A 15,434-nucleotide genomic window follows, 5' to 3' on the forward strand; every position below is an offset into this window, starting at 1 on the left:
TTTCCTTTTACTTTCTAAATAAAGAACAAGGGAGTTGGGGGACTTTGGTTTTGTGGGTTTTTTTAAGTTTTCAGACTAATCAAAATTCTGCCTTTAAAGATAGATTTCTTTGGTTTTGCCTTCTTGCATTCTTAATTCATAGAGATGGTTTTTGCCCATGTTTCTTATGTTTGTTTTTATTATTCATTATATTCCTTTAGGAGGATACAGCAACTGGAAACCTCCAGTGCAATGCAAAATCTATAATTACCTGAAGAGGATTGGATGTTTCTTCCTTCATCCACACTGCGGTACCAGAAGGGAAGCATCAGACTTTGCTCTCTGTGTTCATGTAAGTTAGGGCATGCTTTCTTGTCTTGGGTTGAGCTGGCAAAATGCCAACTGCCCAAGTACAGAGAAAAAGGTTCCCACCCCACACCCCCCAACAAACCAAGAGAAAAAGAAGGAGAGGAAAAAAAAAAGCTTCAAACTAGATTTATGCTTAAACTAACTATGTATATTTTATACAGGAAAGAGAAAATTAAGAGAAAACTACAATAGAACACACACTTACACAGAGTATAACAAGAAATAACTTCCCACTCCCCAGTTAATAAAAAGTCTATTTCTCTAGATTCATAAGCACTCTAAAAGACACCCATCAAGAAGCAAAGTATAACAACAAAATGTTTCTACTTCCCTGAATTCAAACAAAATGCAAGTAGCGGCAGCAAAAGCAGCGGGGCCTACTCCAACAAGACAGGAGCTGCACCACATCTGGCTTGTACCTCGGCCATGGTGGAACTGACCTAACACCTCCCACTGTTGCACACATATCTTAGGTTTGCGTCATCTGGTATGAAATACTTCCTTGGTTACTGAGTCAGGTGAGAGCTGTCTCCCAATCCACACAGATTCTCTGAGCCTGCTAATTTGAGGCCTAGGTAAAACCACTACACTTTCTTTATTGCTGTGTCTCTGTACCCAGAGAAGAGTGGCAGATGATACCTGCTATTGGTGTTAAGTACTAATCGCAGATAAAATTCTTAGATTCCTTCTATGAGACCTCTGTGTCCACTATAAAGAATGATAAACCTGTCACTGGATTGAGTGGAGACAGGCAGTTTAGAAGTGATTTAAAAGTTAGCCCAAATAGGACATCAGTCTGTTGTAGAGAAGTGGGCTGGTTTGTGGACAAAAAGAAGAAAACTTACAATTCTTACAGTTTCTGTTTAAGAGAGAAATGTAACTCCTGCCTCTCTCTTCAAGTAGTCCAGATGTTGGGCCATCATTACAATGGAGCTGAATGAATGCCAGTTTCACAGACCCTGTTGAGCTGACAAAACCCAGTACCCAGTCTACCCCCAGTAGACCTGCGGGTTTGGCAAGATTGGGGATGTGCAGGTGAAGGACAGAAACCTGGGATACCATGGTGACTCAGGATTTTTGTGTAGAATCATAGAATTGTTAAGGTTGGAAAAGACCTCTAATATCATCAAGTCCAGCCATGAACCCAGCACTACCACCATGTTCACCATTAAACCCTGTCCTCAAGTGCAATACCCACACATTTTTTTGAATGCTTCCAGGAATGGTGACTCCACCACTTCCCTGAGCAGCCTGTTACAATGCTTGACAACCCTTTCAGTGAAAAAAAATTCATAATGTCTAATCTAAACCACCCTTGGTGCAGCTTGATGCCATATAGTACTTTATCAGTTAGATAAAACTACTAATATCTATTTATATAAGCACATTTTGCAACCATGGTTGTATGTCACATTATACTTTTTATGTTATTCTTAAAATCCTCTGCACAGACGACTTGTTTTATGTGGAGATTGTTCTAAAATGCTGCTTTTTAGGTATTTGTTCTATACTCTGTACTGTTATGGTAGCCACTACCTGTATCTCTTGTTGTATGTAGAGAAGAAATGCAGGATCACATTGTTGAAATGGTACCTTCCACAGTGGTATAACGTGGCTTGGATCATAAAAGCAAGAGTAAATTGCTGTAGAAGGCTTTCCAATGAAGACCTGTCTTGCCCAGAGGTAGCAAAATGCCACAAGAGAAAATCATGATCTCAGTTCAGCACTTGTCATTTGTTTCCCTCCCTACAGGCTGGTCGTCTGGATGAGCACCTGCCCAAGCAAATTCCTTTCACTGTACTTTCTGGAGACAAAAGCTTTCTGGAACTGGAAAACCAATTTAAGCTGACCCAGCGATCAGTTTGCATCCTAAATCCTCACCGCATTGAAGGAGACATGATGTGTGCCTTGCTAAACAGCATTTCAGATACCACAAAAGGTAGAAAGTAAACATTAAACACAGTTTTTCCAGTAAATTTACAGTTCTTTCCAATTAAAGAATTGAACCCTTATGCTGGTAACACAAGCTATTTCTTGATGCTTCTTGTATTGTACTGGAATTTCAGTGAAATATAGATCAGAAAATCAGGTAGATTTTAAAACCAGACTTAATTAAACATTTTTCAACATAAACTCTGTCATCCCTGTATTCTTTATTATAGCAGTAGGCAAATTGTTGTTTGAGTCTGAAAACTTGCTGGTTAAAGAGAAGCTCTTTAGAGCACTCTTGTGTGTGTATATATCAATTTGTGCTTAAATCTGCTGAGCTTGATTTGTTCTGGGTCTGAAACAAATGTGACCCTGCTACAGCATCATTATTTCTCAAAATATTTCTGCCTATTTTAACTCTGATTATCCTCCTTGCTACTTCCTATAATTTGGTAACTAGGTGAGTCACATTCCAGTGAAGACATTCATTTGAAGAAAAAAAATTCAATGGATGTTTTTAAGTTCTCTAAAATGCCAGATTCTAATGACATGCTAAAATGATCACATTCGTTTTATATGGGATAATCAAAGAGGATTGAGCCAGCTCACTTTCATTCAAAGGATACCAGAGCTGCAATGAGTTTAAATACTTGTCAGTATTTTAAAATATTTTGATATTTTCCTAGAAGACCTGACATTTCTCTGTAGGCATGTTATTGCTTTTCCTGGCTTCTGGTTTTATTTCTGGGGGATTGTAAATTGAGGGCATATTACAGAAAGCTGTTCCTGAATTAGCCATAAACTGTTTTCGGAAAAAATACACTGCTAGTCTTGATACGGGTTTATGAGAGCTGTCACATGGTGCTGCTGTGCTACCAGGAAGATTAAAGTGGAGTGGTAGCTCTGAATGTAGAATTGGCATTGATTGATTAAAGGGAAAAAGAAAGATAGAATGATGAAATAGTTTCTTGAAAAAAAAGATTTATCGTGAGCTGGAATTGATTTACATGCTTTTTATACAGAAAAAGTGCTTGTAGAGTTTTCTGCCCACCCCAGACATTTGTTCATCTAGATTTTTCAGCAGGATTATGCAGTTGTGATTCCCAGCCAGAAGCAGACGCACCAGTAAAATTTCTTGGCATAGTTAATTACAGAATTGTCACTAAGTTCGTGCAGTTCGTTTTCTCAAGAGGGACGGAGTATCCATAAAGCTACACATCCCCTGGTATCAGTACAGGCTGAGGGATGAACTGAGGGACCTTAAACCTACTGAGAAGGACTTGGGGGAGTGCTGGTGGATGAGAGGCTGGACATGAGCTGGCACTGTGCACTCACAACCCAGAAAGCCAAGTGTATCCTGGGCTGCATTACAAGAAGTGTGACCAGCAGGTCAGTGGAAGGAATTCTGCCCTGTACTCCATGCTCTTGAGACCCCATCTAGAGCATCCAGCTCTGGGGTCCCCAGCACAGGAAGGTCATTGACTGTTGAAGCAAGTCCAGAGGAGGCCACAAAGATGATCAGAGGACTGGAGCACCTCTTCTAGGAGGAAAGGCTGGAGAGGGTTGGAGTTCTTCAGCCTGCAGAAGAGAAGGCTTTGGGTGACGTAACTGCAGCCTATAAGAAGGATAGGGAGGGACTTTTTACAAGGGCACAGAGGGATAGGACAAGGGGGGTTGGTTTAAACTGAAAGAGGGTATGTTTAGAATAGGTATTACAAAGAAATTCTTCACTGTGAGGGTGGTGAAGCACTAAGTGGTGGTTGTCCAGAGAATCTGTGAGTGCCTCATCCCTGGAAGTGTTCAAGGCCAGACTGGACAGGGCTTTGAGCAACCTGGTCTAGTGGAAGGTGTCCCTGCCCATGGCAGGGGAATTAGAACTAGATGATCTTTAAGGTCCCTTCCAATTAAAACCATTCTATGATGCATTACTGCATCCCTAGTACAAATGTTTTCTAGAAATTTCTAGATTGATAGATCTCTTCTAACGTAATTATAGCTGTATAACTGGATATTAATGTGGGCAGCTTTTTTTGCATTGCAAACTTTGCATATTTTTGGGGAGGAAGAGTTGGAAGGCATCTGTAACTTGCAAGCAGTTAATTTAGCTGTACAGGCTTCTTTTCTTGCACAGTTTGTTATGCAGCTTAACGATATTGAGAGTGAGGAGGGGGGAATGCCTGTTTGCTATATAAGGGTACTCTGGCTCCCTGCCTAAGTAGTTTTGCTGGTATAGCTTTATTCACCAGTGTATACCGGCTCAGATGATGACTTTGATCTAGCCCTTTTCTGTGTATAAATTATACTCAAGTGGGGTTTTATATATTGGTCTTGCTTTCAAAAGCTTCCTAATTTAACCCTTCTTTCAATGGCCTTTACTATGTTAATATTTTATTTACTATTACAGTGATTGGCACTACTCAGAGGCCACAAACCTTAATTTGCTGGCTGGCTCATCATTGTGCTTTCCACTTATGTGTGTGGTCGCTATAAAAAAAAATCTTTGAGCAGAAAACTGATGGCATGGCACATCATTCCTTTGGCTGTTGGCATTGCCTGTCAAACTTGTAAGGAGCAGAAATATTTTGAGCTGTCCTTGGTCCCCTTTTTCAGTCTGTGTCAGCAGTGGGGGGACCCAGACACAAGAGCTGCCTTTGTCTTCTCTTCCTGTATTAAAACAGAACATCAGAAAATTCCCTTTTGGTAACAGGCCCATATTCGCTGCATAGTGGGATGATGTTACCAAGGGTTTATGAAGTTTGTCTTTAAAAAGATAAAGCCACCACACAGTACACACAGCATGTGGTTCAGCAGCATCAGCCATCATTTGCACATCTTGGTGTGGTAAGACCAGTACTGGAGGGTTGAGATGGAAAGTTGTGCAATATATCATGGGCTGGTATAACTTGTTGACCCGTTACAGAAATGCAGCTGAGTATAAGGAAATGTAAACAAGAATTGCTTGCTTTGTAACTTTCTCGGGCCTCTGGCTATTAATTTGGAGGGAGAAATAAGTTAGAAACACTTCTATCATGAGAATCATATTGAAAAATATAAGACTGTTGTTGGTATTGGATGAGCTGCAAAATGAAAAAGCTGTTTTCCCTGAATCACCTTCACAGAGCTATCAATTAGATTCTGAGGAGCTGGGTTGTGTTTGAATGTGGCAATCTGACAGGTGCATCTTGTGAACCATTTTACCATTTCAACAGAACCTCTGTGGGAACTGTGGTACATGCACTTACCTTAAAGTAAATAAATAGAAGGAAAGTTCCTGTGTATGTTGCAAAGGATATCGACTGTATGTTACTTTAGACAACCCTTGGCTGTAGCAGACGCATGAATTTCCTCTGAGGTGTGAAAAGAATAGGCAAGAGATGTATTGTTTCTCTTCTGCTGCTAAACCTGAGTCCATAAATGCAAATGTTTTTGCTTTAATGCTGAAGGCACAATACGTGATGAGAGCTTCATGCATGTTAATCAGGTGGTTTGCAAAGGGCAGAAGAGTTTTCAATGTCTCCCTTTGTAACAAAAAACTCATAGCATGCAGAAAAACATCATTATTCTATTGTCTGTGTCTTGACGATATCCTGTGACTTGAAATTACAGCTTATACTTTTAATGGGCAGTGGACAATGTTGAGGGCAAAGCTGATGGCAGGTTAGGGGTTGTCATACCCCTCCAGGCACTGGCACAAATGCCACAGCATCTTGGCTGGCAAGTTCTTTTGTCTAAGTTGATGGCTTTGGCTTAACTGTGTTTCTCACAGTCATATTCAAATGAGATCTTTTAGTGAGTGAGCTCTTAGTAAAATAAGCTCTTTTAAATAAGAAGGGAAGCAAATTTTTTGTAGTATTTCTTGCCCTTTCTTTTGAAGAGCCAGTCTGTCTCATCAGTCAAAATCAGCGGTGTACCAATGTAGTATGTTGTCTGCCGAGTAGTCACTGCACCTCTTTCACTGACCCATAAGGTGTGTTTCCACTGTGCTCAAGTGGAGTTGCCAACCTGCATTTTCAATCTGCTACTACTGCCTGAAGTGTTTAAATATTACCAAATGCAGCTTCCGTGAGTTTTTATATTGGGAAGAGGATGGTTTCAGTTCATTTGGATAAATGCTGCTAAGCTTCCTAGCTCCCACTACCCCAGAAATCTCTTGGCTTACATATTGCCAAGAAAAGAACGTAAGAGGATCTAAGAATTTAATTATGGAAGACATTGAGAATAGCTGCTTGGCTTCTCCATAGTCAAGATTTTCATGGATGTTGAGATCCAACATGAACACATCTGTCCTCAGTCTGTGCTTTTTCCAAATGTTCAGTTAACACAGACTGCAAATGACTAAAGATAGGTCAGAGCCTCCAGCCTCCACTTCCCAAAGAAACTGAATGTGAAGGGCATGAACATCTGCAGTGCAACACATCATCAATGAATTATAGTTACTCTAGTAAAACTCTATTCCTTTGTTATAGTAGACAAAGCCTATTGCAGTAGGGAGTGATAAGAAAGTCACCTTTCAGTTGTAACCTTGTGTTTAGCCACAACAGGAAATTCCTGTTGCCTTTGGTATGTCAGTGGCATCTCTGGTGTGCCTCTTTGAATGTACGTATATGCCCTAGGGAGAAAGCAATATACTGAGACCTAAGATAATGAGTCTGAACAGTAACTGTGGGAAGACCTCACCACTCAGATCATACAAAATAGTCCTTGAGGTTTAGTTTAATCTGGTTGTGAATTTGAGAGATGTGTAGATGAAAGTTAAATCGAAGTGTGAGTGACCATCATGATACTGGCCATAGTTTCCAAGAAATGTAATTGGAGGAGAGTGGAGGTTTGAGAGCTTTATTTTTCTCTGTGCTACACTTGAATGAACATGAAGGATGAAGGAGCATCTGTAGGGAGAGATATGTAGAGTGAAGCTTTGGTTTGCATGGAGGAAGGGAGATCTTGGTGAACCCTCAGCAGGGAGTAGCTGTATTTGCATTTGCAGGTGGTGTTACCTTAATGAAGAAACAGAGATTAGAGCAGTATGTAATGGGGAGGAGTATGTGGGAAGGATCCCCCAGAGATATGTTAAAGAAGGAATAAAGAAAAGGATTCTAGAGGAGTATTTTGAAGGCAACCTGGTTGCACATACCAATGTGATTGAAGGTAAGGATGGGATGTTGATCTTAAGTTTTTGGCTAATTAGTTAACTGAGATCCTGAATGAGGTAACAAATAGTGTCCTTAAGGTAGCACTAAAACTCCATGCACCCGCTGTAAAAGGAAAGAGTCAGTGGTTGGGGAGAGTGGGCTGTGATGTGAATGTCGCTGTACATTGGGGTGGGAAAGAGATAGGAGAGATTGGGAGTTAATGAAAAAACTTAAGAGACAGAGCATTGCAGGACAGAAAAGTGGGGGTGGGATGTGGAATTGCACAATGAAATAGAGAGGAGGTTGTGTTATGTGGCAAAGGAACAGGATTAAGGCTGGGGAAGGGAAATCAAGTCCCTGGTGAGACAGAGGAACTGGTAAACCTGATGGAAGTTATTAAAGGGATGGTGGTAGAGGATCAGATATAGTGGGGAGTCATCCTGAGCTGTGTGGGCAACTAATCAAAATTCAAGCTGTGGCACTTTAATGGCAGGACAGTAGCTGGTGCTTCCATTCTATGAATGTTACCAGTCTCTTCCCAGAACAGGTTTCTATGAGACACTCATGAAATGTCGAAGAATCACTGTATTTGCTCCCATCCATAGGGTTAATCTTTCTAATCTCTGAGCTCTCTATTCCTCCAGAGTTTGCTTTCCTGTTTTTTCATTGTTCCCCTAGGAATATGTCGGTATGTGAGGACAATAGTGAGCAGTAGGATTTCTTTTGAGACAACAGATGCAGTTGTTAGCTTATATTCATTTAACAAAATGTACTAGAGAAGAGGCTCTGTCTTAAGATCTCTTGGCTCTGTAACTGGGCAACTGCTTTTCCTCTGACCCCAAGAGAGTTGGGATCTATAGGGTGTGCTGAGCATTTTAACTAGACAGGACATGTCTGATGTATAAGAATTAAACATTCATCATCAGAAGATGCCAGCAGTACCAGGAGTATATGCTGATGAAGTGTGGGCTGGATGAGAAAATTGAGGTGGATGGAAGACTGGCTGAATGGCCAGACCTGGAACATGGTGAGTTCAGATGGGGGCCAGGAACCAGCTGTGTACTCCAGGGGTCAGTACTGGATTTGGTTCTGTTTAATGTCCATTAATAACCTAGATGGTGGGGCAGAGTGTGCCTACAGCAGGTCTGTTGATAACACAAAAATCATGAGTGGCAGTTCATACACCAGGAGCTTGTGCTGCCAAGTGGGCCGACAGGAACCTCATGAAGTTCAGCAAAGCGAAGTGCAAAGTTTTGCACCTGGGGAGAAACATATCAATATATGCTGACCGGGGGTCAACCATCTGGGAAACGGCTTTGCAGGAAAGGACCTGGGGATCCGAGTGGACACCAAGTTGTCCAGGAGCCAGCAGTGTGCTCTGCTGGCTCAGAAGGCCAGCAGTACCCTGGGCTGCATTAGGAAGATTGTTGCCAGCAGGCTGAGAGAGGTGATCCTTTCACTCTACCTGGTAAGGTCATAACTAACAAATTTGGAGCTCCCCACTATATTGTCCTTTTGGTAATACTCAAAAGGTGTCTAGACATAGTCCTGGGCAGCCACCTGTAGATGATCCTGCTTGAGCAGGGGAGCTGCACAAGATGAGCTCCAGAGGCCCCTTCCAACCTCTGCCATTCTGTGACATTGCCTGACCAGTCTGATGGCCTTTTATGATGGAGCAACTGCAATGGTCGACAGGGGAAGGCTGACTGATGTCATCTGCATAGACTTCTGTAAAGCCTTGATGCAGTCTCACGTGACATCCTTGGACTTGTCAGTGGATAAGAAATTGGCCGAATGGACGCAGACAGAGTTGTAGTCATTGGTTCCTGTCTAGGAGGAGGCCAGTGCTGAGTGGTGTCACTCTGTCTTGGAACCAGTGCTCTTCAATGTCTTTGTCAATGACACAGACAGTGAGATCAAGAGCGCACTCAGCAAATTTTCAGATGACACGAAGCTGAGTGATGCAGTTGACACACTAGAAGGATAGGATGCCATCCAGAGGGACCTGGACTAACTTGAGAAGTGGGCCCGTAAGAACCTCATGAAGTTCAACAAGTGCAAGGTCTGGTACTTGGGTTGAGACAATCCCAGACACGAGCACAGACTGGGAGAAGTCACTGAGAGTAGCCTTGCAGAGAAGGACTTGGGGGTTCTCACGGATGAAAAGCTGGACATGAGTCACAGGGTGTTCTGGCAAGCCAGAAGGCCAACAGTGTCCTCTTGGACCAGTGTGAGCAGGTGGAGGGAGATGATTCTCCTGCCCCTTACTCTGCTCTTGTGAGACCCCACCTTAAGTTCTACATCCAGGTCTGGGGTCCTCAACACCAGAAGGAAGTGGACCTGTTGGTGTCGGTTCCGAGGAGGCCACAAAGAGGATCAGAGAGCTGGAGCACTTCTACAAAGACAGGCTAAGAGAGTTGGCATTGTTCAGTCTGGAGAGGAGAAGGCTCCCACAAGACTGCATTGCAGCATTCCAGTACTTAAAGGGGGCTTATAAAAAAGAGGGAGAGGGACTTTTTACATGGGCAGATAGTTAGAGGATATGGGGGAATGGTTTTAAACTAAAGATGGAAGATTTATGTTAGATGTTAGGAAGAAATTACTTACTCAGCGGGTACAAAGGCACTTGAACAGGTTGCCCAGAGACATTGTGGATGCCCCATCTCTGAAAGTGTTCTTACATCAAGTGGACACATGCCAGGAAATGAGATAGGGAGTGATTGCTTCAAATGTTCCAGCTCTAGCAGGTATAAAACTTTTTGGAGCTGTCTGAGATGTCTTCCAGACTGGAAGATTAAAAGGATGGGTAATGAGGGAGGAGCCACTTGTGAAAAGCCTTTTGCTTGGCACTTTTTCTTTCCTTGCATTACTAATTTTAATGACTGGGGGTTTGAGTGGTTGTGAGGGTTTTTTTTTCTTTTGCTTTGTTTGCTTTGGAAGATGATGTAAAAAAATAGTATTTCTTCTGCCCAGAAATTGTAGGCAGCTCCAAAAAGGATTCATAGTCAGTATGCAAAGACTAGAGAAGGACCATTTTAACTCCTGTGTATGTCCATCTATTTCTGGCATCTTTTTGGACTGCTGATCACTGTTTGATGCCAGCTGGTGAAATTTGTGTTCCTGGAATTGGGAAGGTCAGCAAGATTGCTGGTCAAACAGGTTATGTGTCAGAAGTTTGAAAACAAAATGTGAAAAGTGTACTTGACACTGAATACCTACAGTGGGTACTTGAAAATGCCAGAAGTCACGCAGTAATTAGATGGCCATATCTGAATGTTCTCTGCTGGTTGATGTAATCAGAAATATATTGATGTACATTAATAAATGTTACGACTTTAAGGGAAGTGCTTCTGTTGGTATGACTGTAGGAGACCTGTTTGACTGCTAATACTGGAAGACCTCATTACAGACACCATCTCCCAAAATAGCAATAGCCTGTAGCAGGAGAATGAATATATAATGTGACTCACTGGCTTATTTTTTAACCTGTACTTTACTGAGGCTTTGTTTAGTGGGGAAAAAATTAACCACCAACAACAAAAACCAAACTGAAACCAACGAACCAATTTAAAAAAAAAAAAAAAACAAACCAAAACACCACCACCACCTTAGGTATACAAATCCCTGCTAGACAATTCAAAATGGAGCTGTCGTTCTGGAGCTGGAAAACAGCCTTGTGAACAATGTTATTAAGAGAGGGAAGGGTTGTGGGGTTTTGGCTGAGCAGGGTTTGATGAATTACCAGATTAGTTTAAGTGTATCAACTTCCTGCCTCTGTGAGACTTCAAACAACATCATCTGCTGAACTGCACTGCTCAGTTGATTTTTAGCACTCCATTGTTCAAATGCAGTATTTGGGTGACAAAACACAACTGCTGTTATGTGTAGGCAGAGACATGCTATAGTCCTTCTTCCCATAATTAAATCCATGATATATTTTATAGAAAGTAATACTGTTTTTAATAACTGCAGACTAAAAAAAACACAAAACCCCCCCAACCACCCAAATGCAGTAGACACAGTAGCTTCTGCACCTCTTATTTCTTGTTACTGCTTTAAAATAATATAAAATTAAAGCAGTCTGTCTGCAGATTATGGAGAGAAGGAGAAGAAGGAAACTTAAAGATATATCTTGAGTTGCTGTCTTAAACTACACTAGAATATATTTTTATCTTGATATTTTAGTTCATAACAGATGTACTCATCAAGTCTAGCCTTCAGTGTTACAGTAAGAGAAATGCAAGAGAGGCTGTTAACATATTTTATTACAAGCAATGTGTAATTTATGCTGCATTTGTGCATTTAAGGTTCAGACAGCGACGAGGATGAAGACGTGAAACTAACAATGAAGAGGAGCTTAGAAGAAATAAACAAACAGGAAGGTCTGTAAATTTTTACTTTCCTCTGTTCAACAGCAATACTAATTTTGGAAGATACAGAAACTAAGCCTACAATGAGTTTTACAGAAAGTGATCTCTTAGGAATAATGTCTAAACTGTGCTGGACAGGCTTGAGTAGTGAAGTTGTGATGAGTTACAAATTAAAAAAATTCCTAACCTGAAAGACTCAAAATCTATTTCACTGGGGCACAATAGGGTATTGTGCAATTCAATGCTTGACTGAGCTCATTTTGTACCAGTTTAATATGACTGTGTTGTCTCACAGTAGAACTACTGACTAAATAGTTGCTTCTGAATAAATTATTCAAAATTAGATATCGTATGTCAATAAAACACTTTGGTATCCTGAAAGAGGTGTAGATTTATGCACAAGTTTGAATCAGCAGTACATCTGTCTGTTCACATCCTATCTTACCTTATCTGAAACTGTTTTCATCATTTTGCTGTTGTGCTTAGTGGTGGTGTTCATGCATTGTAGTAACGAATTTTTGGTGACAAACCACAGTGCACTTTGAAAACAACTTATTGTTTAAAGGCTTGATTGTGCCCATCCACCTGATGAAAATAAAACAAACTAAAGAGTTTTACAAGCTCAGTAACAAATTAAGTTCTAAATTTACCAAGTGTTACTAAATACTGTTGTTAAATCTCCGGTGTTCAGAATTGAAAGGTGCACTCAGGTCCACCTCGTACAGGGACAGCAGCAGCATTTGGTGCATACAGGAGGTCCCACTTTGGATGCTGCAGTGCTGAAAGCATCTGACCTTATGAAACAGCCTGCCTTCAGCTGAGTCAGCTGAGTTTGGACTTATTCTGGATTTTTGCACAGTCTTACTGGCTAAATGACAACATATTTTAATGCAAGCAGCTGTCTGCAAATGGTTTTCTGCTTTATTTTGGTTTCAAATTTTTTTTTTGTTTCTGAGACCATGGAATATTTTTCTTTCAGAAACTCTTTTATCAGTAGTACTGGATTTTACAGGAAAGTCCAGGTGCATGAATGTGGTTCTGCTGACATGAGAGAGAATTCATCAGTATGACCTCTGTTCCAAATCCCAGCCTTACATAAAACAGCCCAACGATACTGAATTTTTTAAAATTCTGTTTCTTTTCTCATAAGAGCAGCTTTTTTTATAGGATGTGCTTGTGTCTTCCTAAAGCAGATAAATAATTCAAGAGTGGCAGTGTGTCTGAAAGCTGCTTTTATTTTTCCAACTGTACTATTGATTTTAATATGTGCTGTACATACCCAGCTTGTCTAACTTACAATGTTTAATCCACTAACACCAAAACATTAGAGCCCAAAACTACATAAATGTATTGCAAAATCAGAGTTTCTTTTCTGAGTATCATGAAAGTTGTTTAAGAGAGGTTGTTAAGAAGTCAGGTGATTACAATGCAGTCTTCTCCCCCACTATCAAACATGTTAGACCCTGATGTAGACTATTGTTACTGTTGATAGTGACTTTCTCTACTTGTTTGGCCTTTCTACCAAGAGTAACAACAGGGATGCCAAGTCAGAGTGTAGGTAAAGGAATATCTATGGATAAGGAACTGGAATGAAAATACTGAAACCTCTGTGCTTGTTCATTTGTGTGTGTGTTCTTTGTTTTAATGCCTAGTTTATTTTTGTTGGTGCATACACGTTGGTTCTAATATTGCTGTTATTTTGACCACTAAATACATAATTGCATTATGCTCTTAAAGTAATCATTGGTGTATGCATTGTCCTTATGCCTTTTCCTTATGCTTTGAAGTTTTCCATCTTTTCGGACCCCGAGGTGCTGTGCATATGCAGTTCCTTGATGATTCATTTTTGGAGCTCCCACCTTGACCCGGCTGAGATGGTGTCACTGGTCCCAGTGTCCCGAAAGGACTCAATCATTTCAGTTTCCAACGCTGGGAATTATTTTCCCCTGCAACGCGGCGCCACATGTGACAGTTGATAAAGGCATGGACCTCTCTGTGCCAGAGGACATGGAAAATCAGTTTATTCAAATGAGCACATGGCTTTTATACCCAAGGCTGGGGGTACTGACAGGGGTGGGGAACATGTGCAACCTGACCAATGACTTTAAAATCTCTGGCCACAGCACACGCCATGGGGAAGTCTCTTTGCAGGCTTTTGCACAAACTACAGTTCCCAGCAAGTCCCGTGGCATCTCTACAGCGTCCCTTTTGCAAGAGGTTACCCCATCCCCACAGCTGAGTGCCCCCAGTTAGTACAGTGGAAATTTGTAGAGGTGTTTTCTATATTTTGAAGTGTTGAAAAGACAGCATAAAGCCAAAGGAGGGAAAATATTTTCATCCATTTCTCTGGAACTTTTTGGTCTCCATTGACATTGCCCACAGAAGTAATTTATTGCTTTATGTACTGATATTAATGTAGTTGTGTTTATGACTAGTTATCAAGTAAAGTTTGAGATTATAATTTTTTTATTATTATTTGTACAGAGCAAGATGTAGAATTGCAAGAAGCTATCAGGAGGAGCCTTGAGGAAAAGTAAATGAACATACTTCAGTACACTAACATCGTGTCATCAGAACTGCTCACAAAAAATGGAAGCTTGTTCTTCTGTTTACAGGGGTTCAGAAATACCACTTTAAAAACACATCTGTTTCTGGAATTGTTAGATTTATAATCTGGTGTCATCTTCTGTCATACTGATGAACAGCTGGAGGTTATTCATATTCACTGCAATATGATACAAATAAATTTTTAATCCTTTGCATATTCATTTCTAACAGGTGATGATTAAGTCTCTCTAATCTAGCAGTATGAATTGTTGCCTAATTAGTAGGCTGGTCTTACTATGTATTTTGGGGGTTCCTAGTTGTTGGGGTTTTTTTAATTGGTTCTTGTATTTAATTTTTGTCACAAAATTTCATTGTCTTTATTTACTTTTTCATGTGGTCTTTGCAGCAGATAAAAATAGTAAACTCCATTTATCTCAGATTTGCCTGGCTAATCTTGTTATAAAGAGAACCTTAGATCCCAAGTTTATGTTGAACATATGGCCTAACTCTTGCCTGTGGCCTGTCTCACTTCATAGACCATACTTTTGGCTCTGTCCTGTTTGTTATAAATGTCAAAGTCAGGGCCACAAGCTGTACAGGTAGTTTGCCAGCTTTAATTTTATAAGTATGTTTGATTTTTCAGTAGTGGCATGGTGGAGTGTTGGATTTGATGGCTTAAAGTTTGATGAGTTCAGTTCCTCCCCCTGATCGGAAGCAGGAACAAGTTTTTAAGGAAACAGAAGCTAAATAAACTTCCTAGTTTCTGTTTGGAATAGATTTGAGAGAATTTAAACTGTATTATTCTTATATACTATGGTCTTTGCTCCCTTCTGTTCATGAAGAGGTGGCCTTGGATAAATTAATGTAAATATGCTAATTATTTTTGTACTGTTCCTATTTTAAGTGAAATTATTTCTGTTTAAAATTATCTATGTCATCTTTCTCTTTTTTGTTTGTTTAAAACTACCTATGCAAACTGTCCAGCTTTACCTGCCTGTTACACTTCAGTTAATGATTGCTGTCAGTCAGTAAGAAATCTCAGTGTAATAAAATGCCAGTTTAATTCTTCTTGTGTTATTCATTCCCCTGCAAGTTTGCTTCTACCTGCTGT

The 15,434-nt window shown here is 40.5% G+C and overlaps 1 protein-coding gene across 2 annotated transcripts in view; it reads left to right on the forward strand.

The window, feature by feature from the left end:
* ZNF451 (zinc finger protein 451) overlaps positions 1-15,391 on the forward strand; it is a 41,853-nt gene extending 26,462 nt beyond the window's left edge. For both annotated transcript variants that reach the window (XM_071548495.1, XM_071548497.1), the window contains exons 12-15: positions 201-331; positions 2,101-2,287; positions 11,714-11,788; positions 14,261-15,391. In XM_071548495.1, the coding sequence (XP_071404596.1) occupies positions 201-331; positions 2,101-2,287; positions 11,714-11,788; positions 14,261-14,313 (446 nt within the window). In that variant the 3' untranslated portion in view covers positions 14,314-15,391. The remainder of the gene's footprint in view (positions 1-200; positions 332-2,100; positions 2,288-11,713; positions 11,789-14,260) is intronic.
* Positions 15,392-15,434: the final 43 nt, after the last annotated feature.

The sequence above is a fragment of the Pithys albifrons genome, chromosome 2 (assembly GCF_047495875.1).
Source record: "Pithys albifrons albifrons isolate INPA30051 chromosome 2, PitAlb_v1, whole genome shotgun sequence".
NCBI classification, from domain to species: domain Eukaryota; kingdom Metazoa; phylum Chordata; class Aves; order Passeriformes; family Thamnophilidae; genus Pithys; species Pithys albifrons.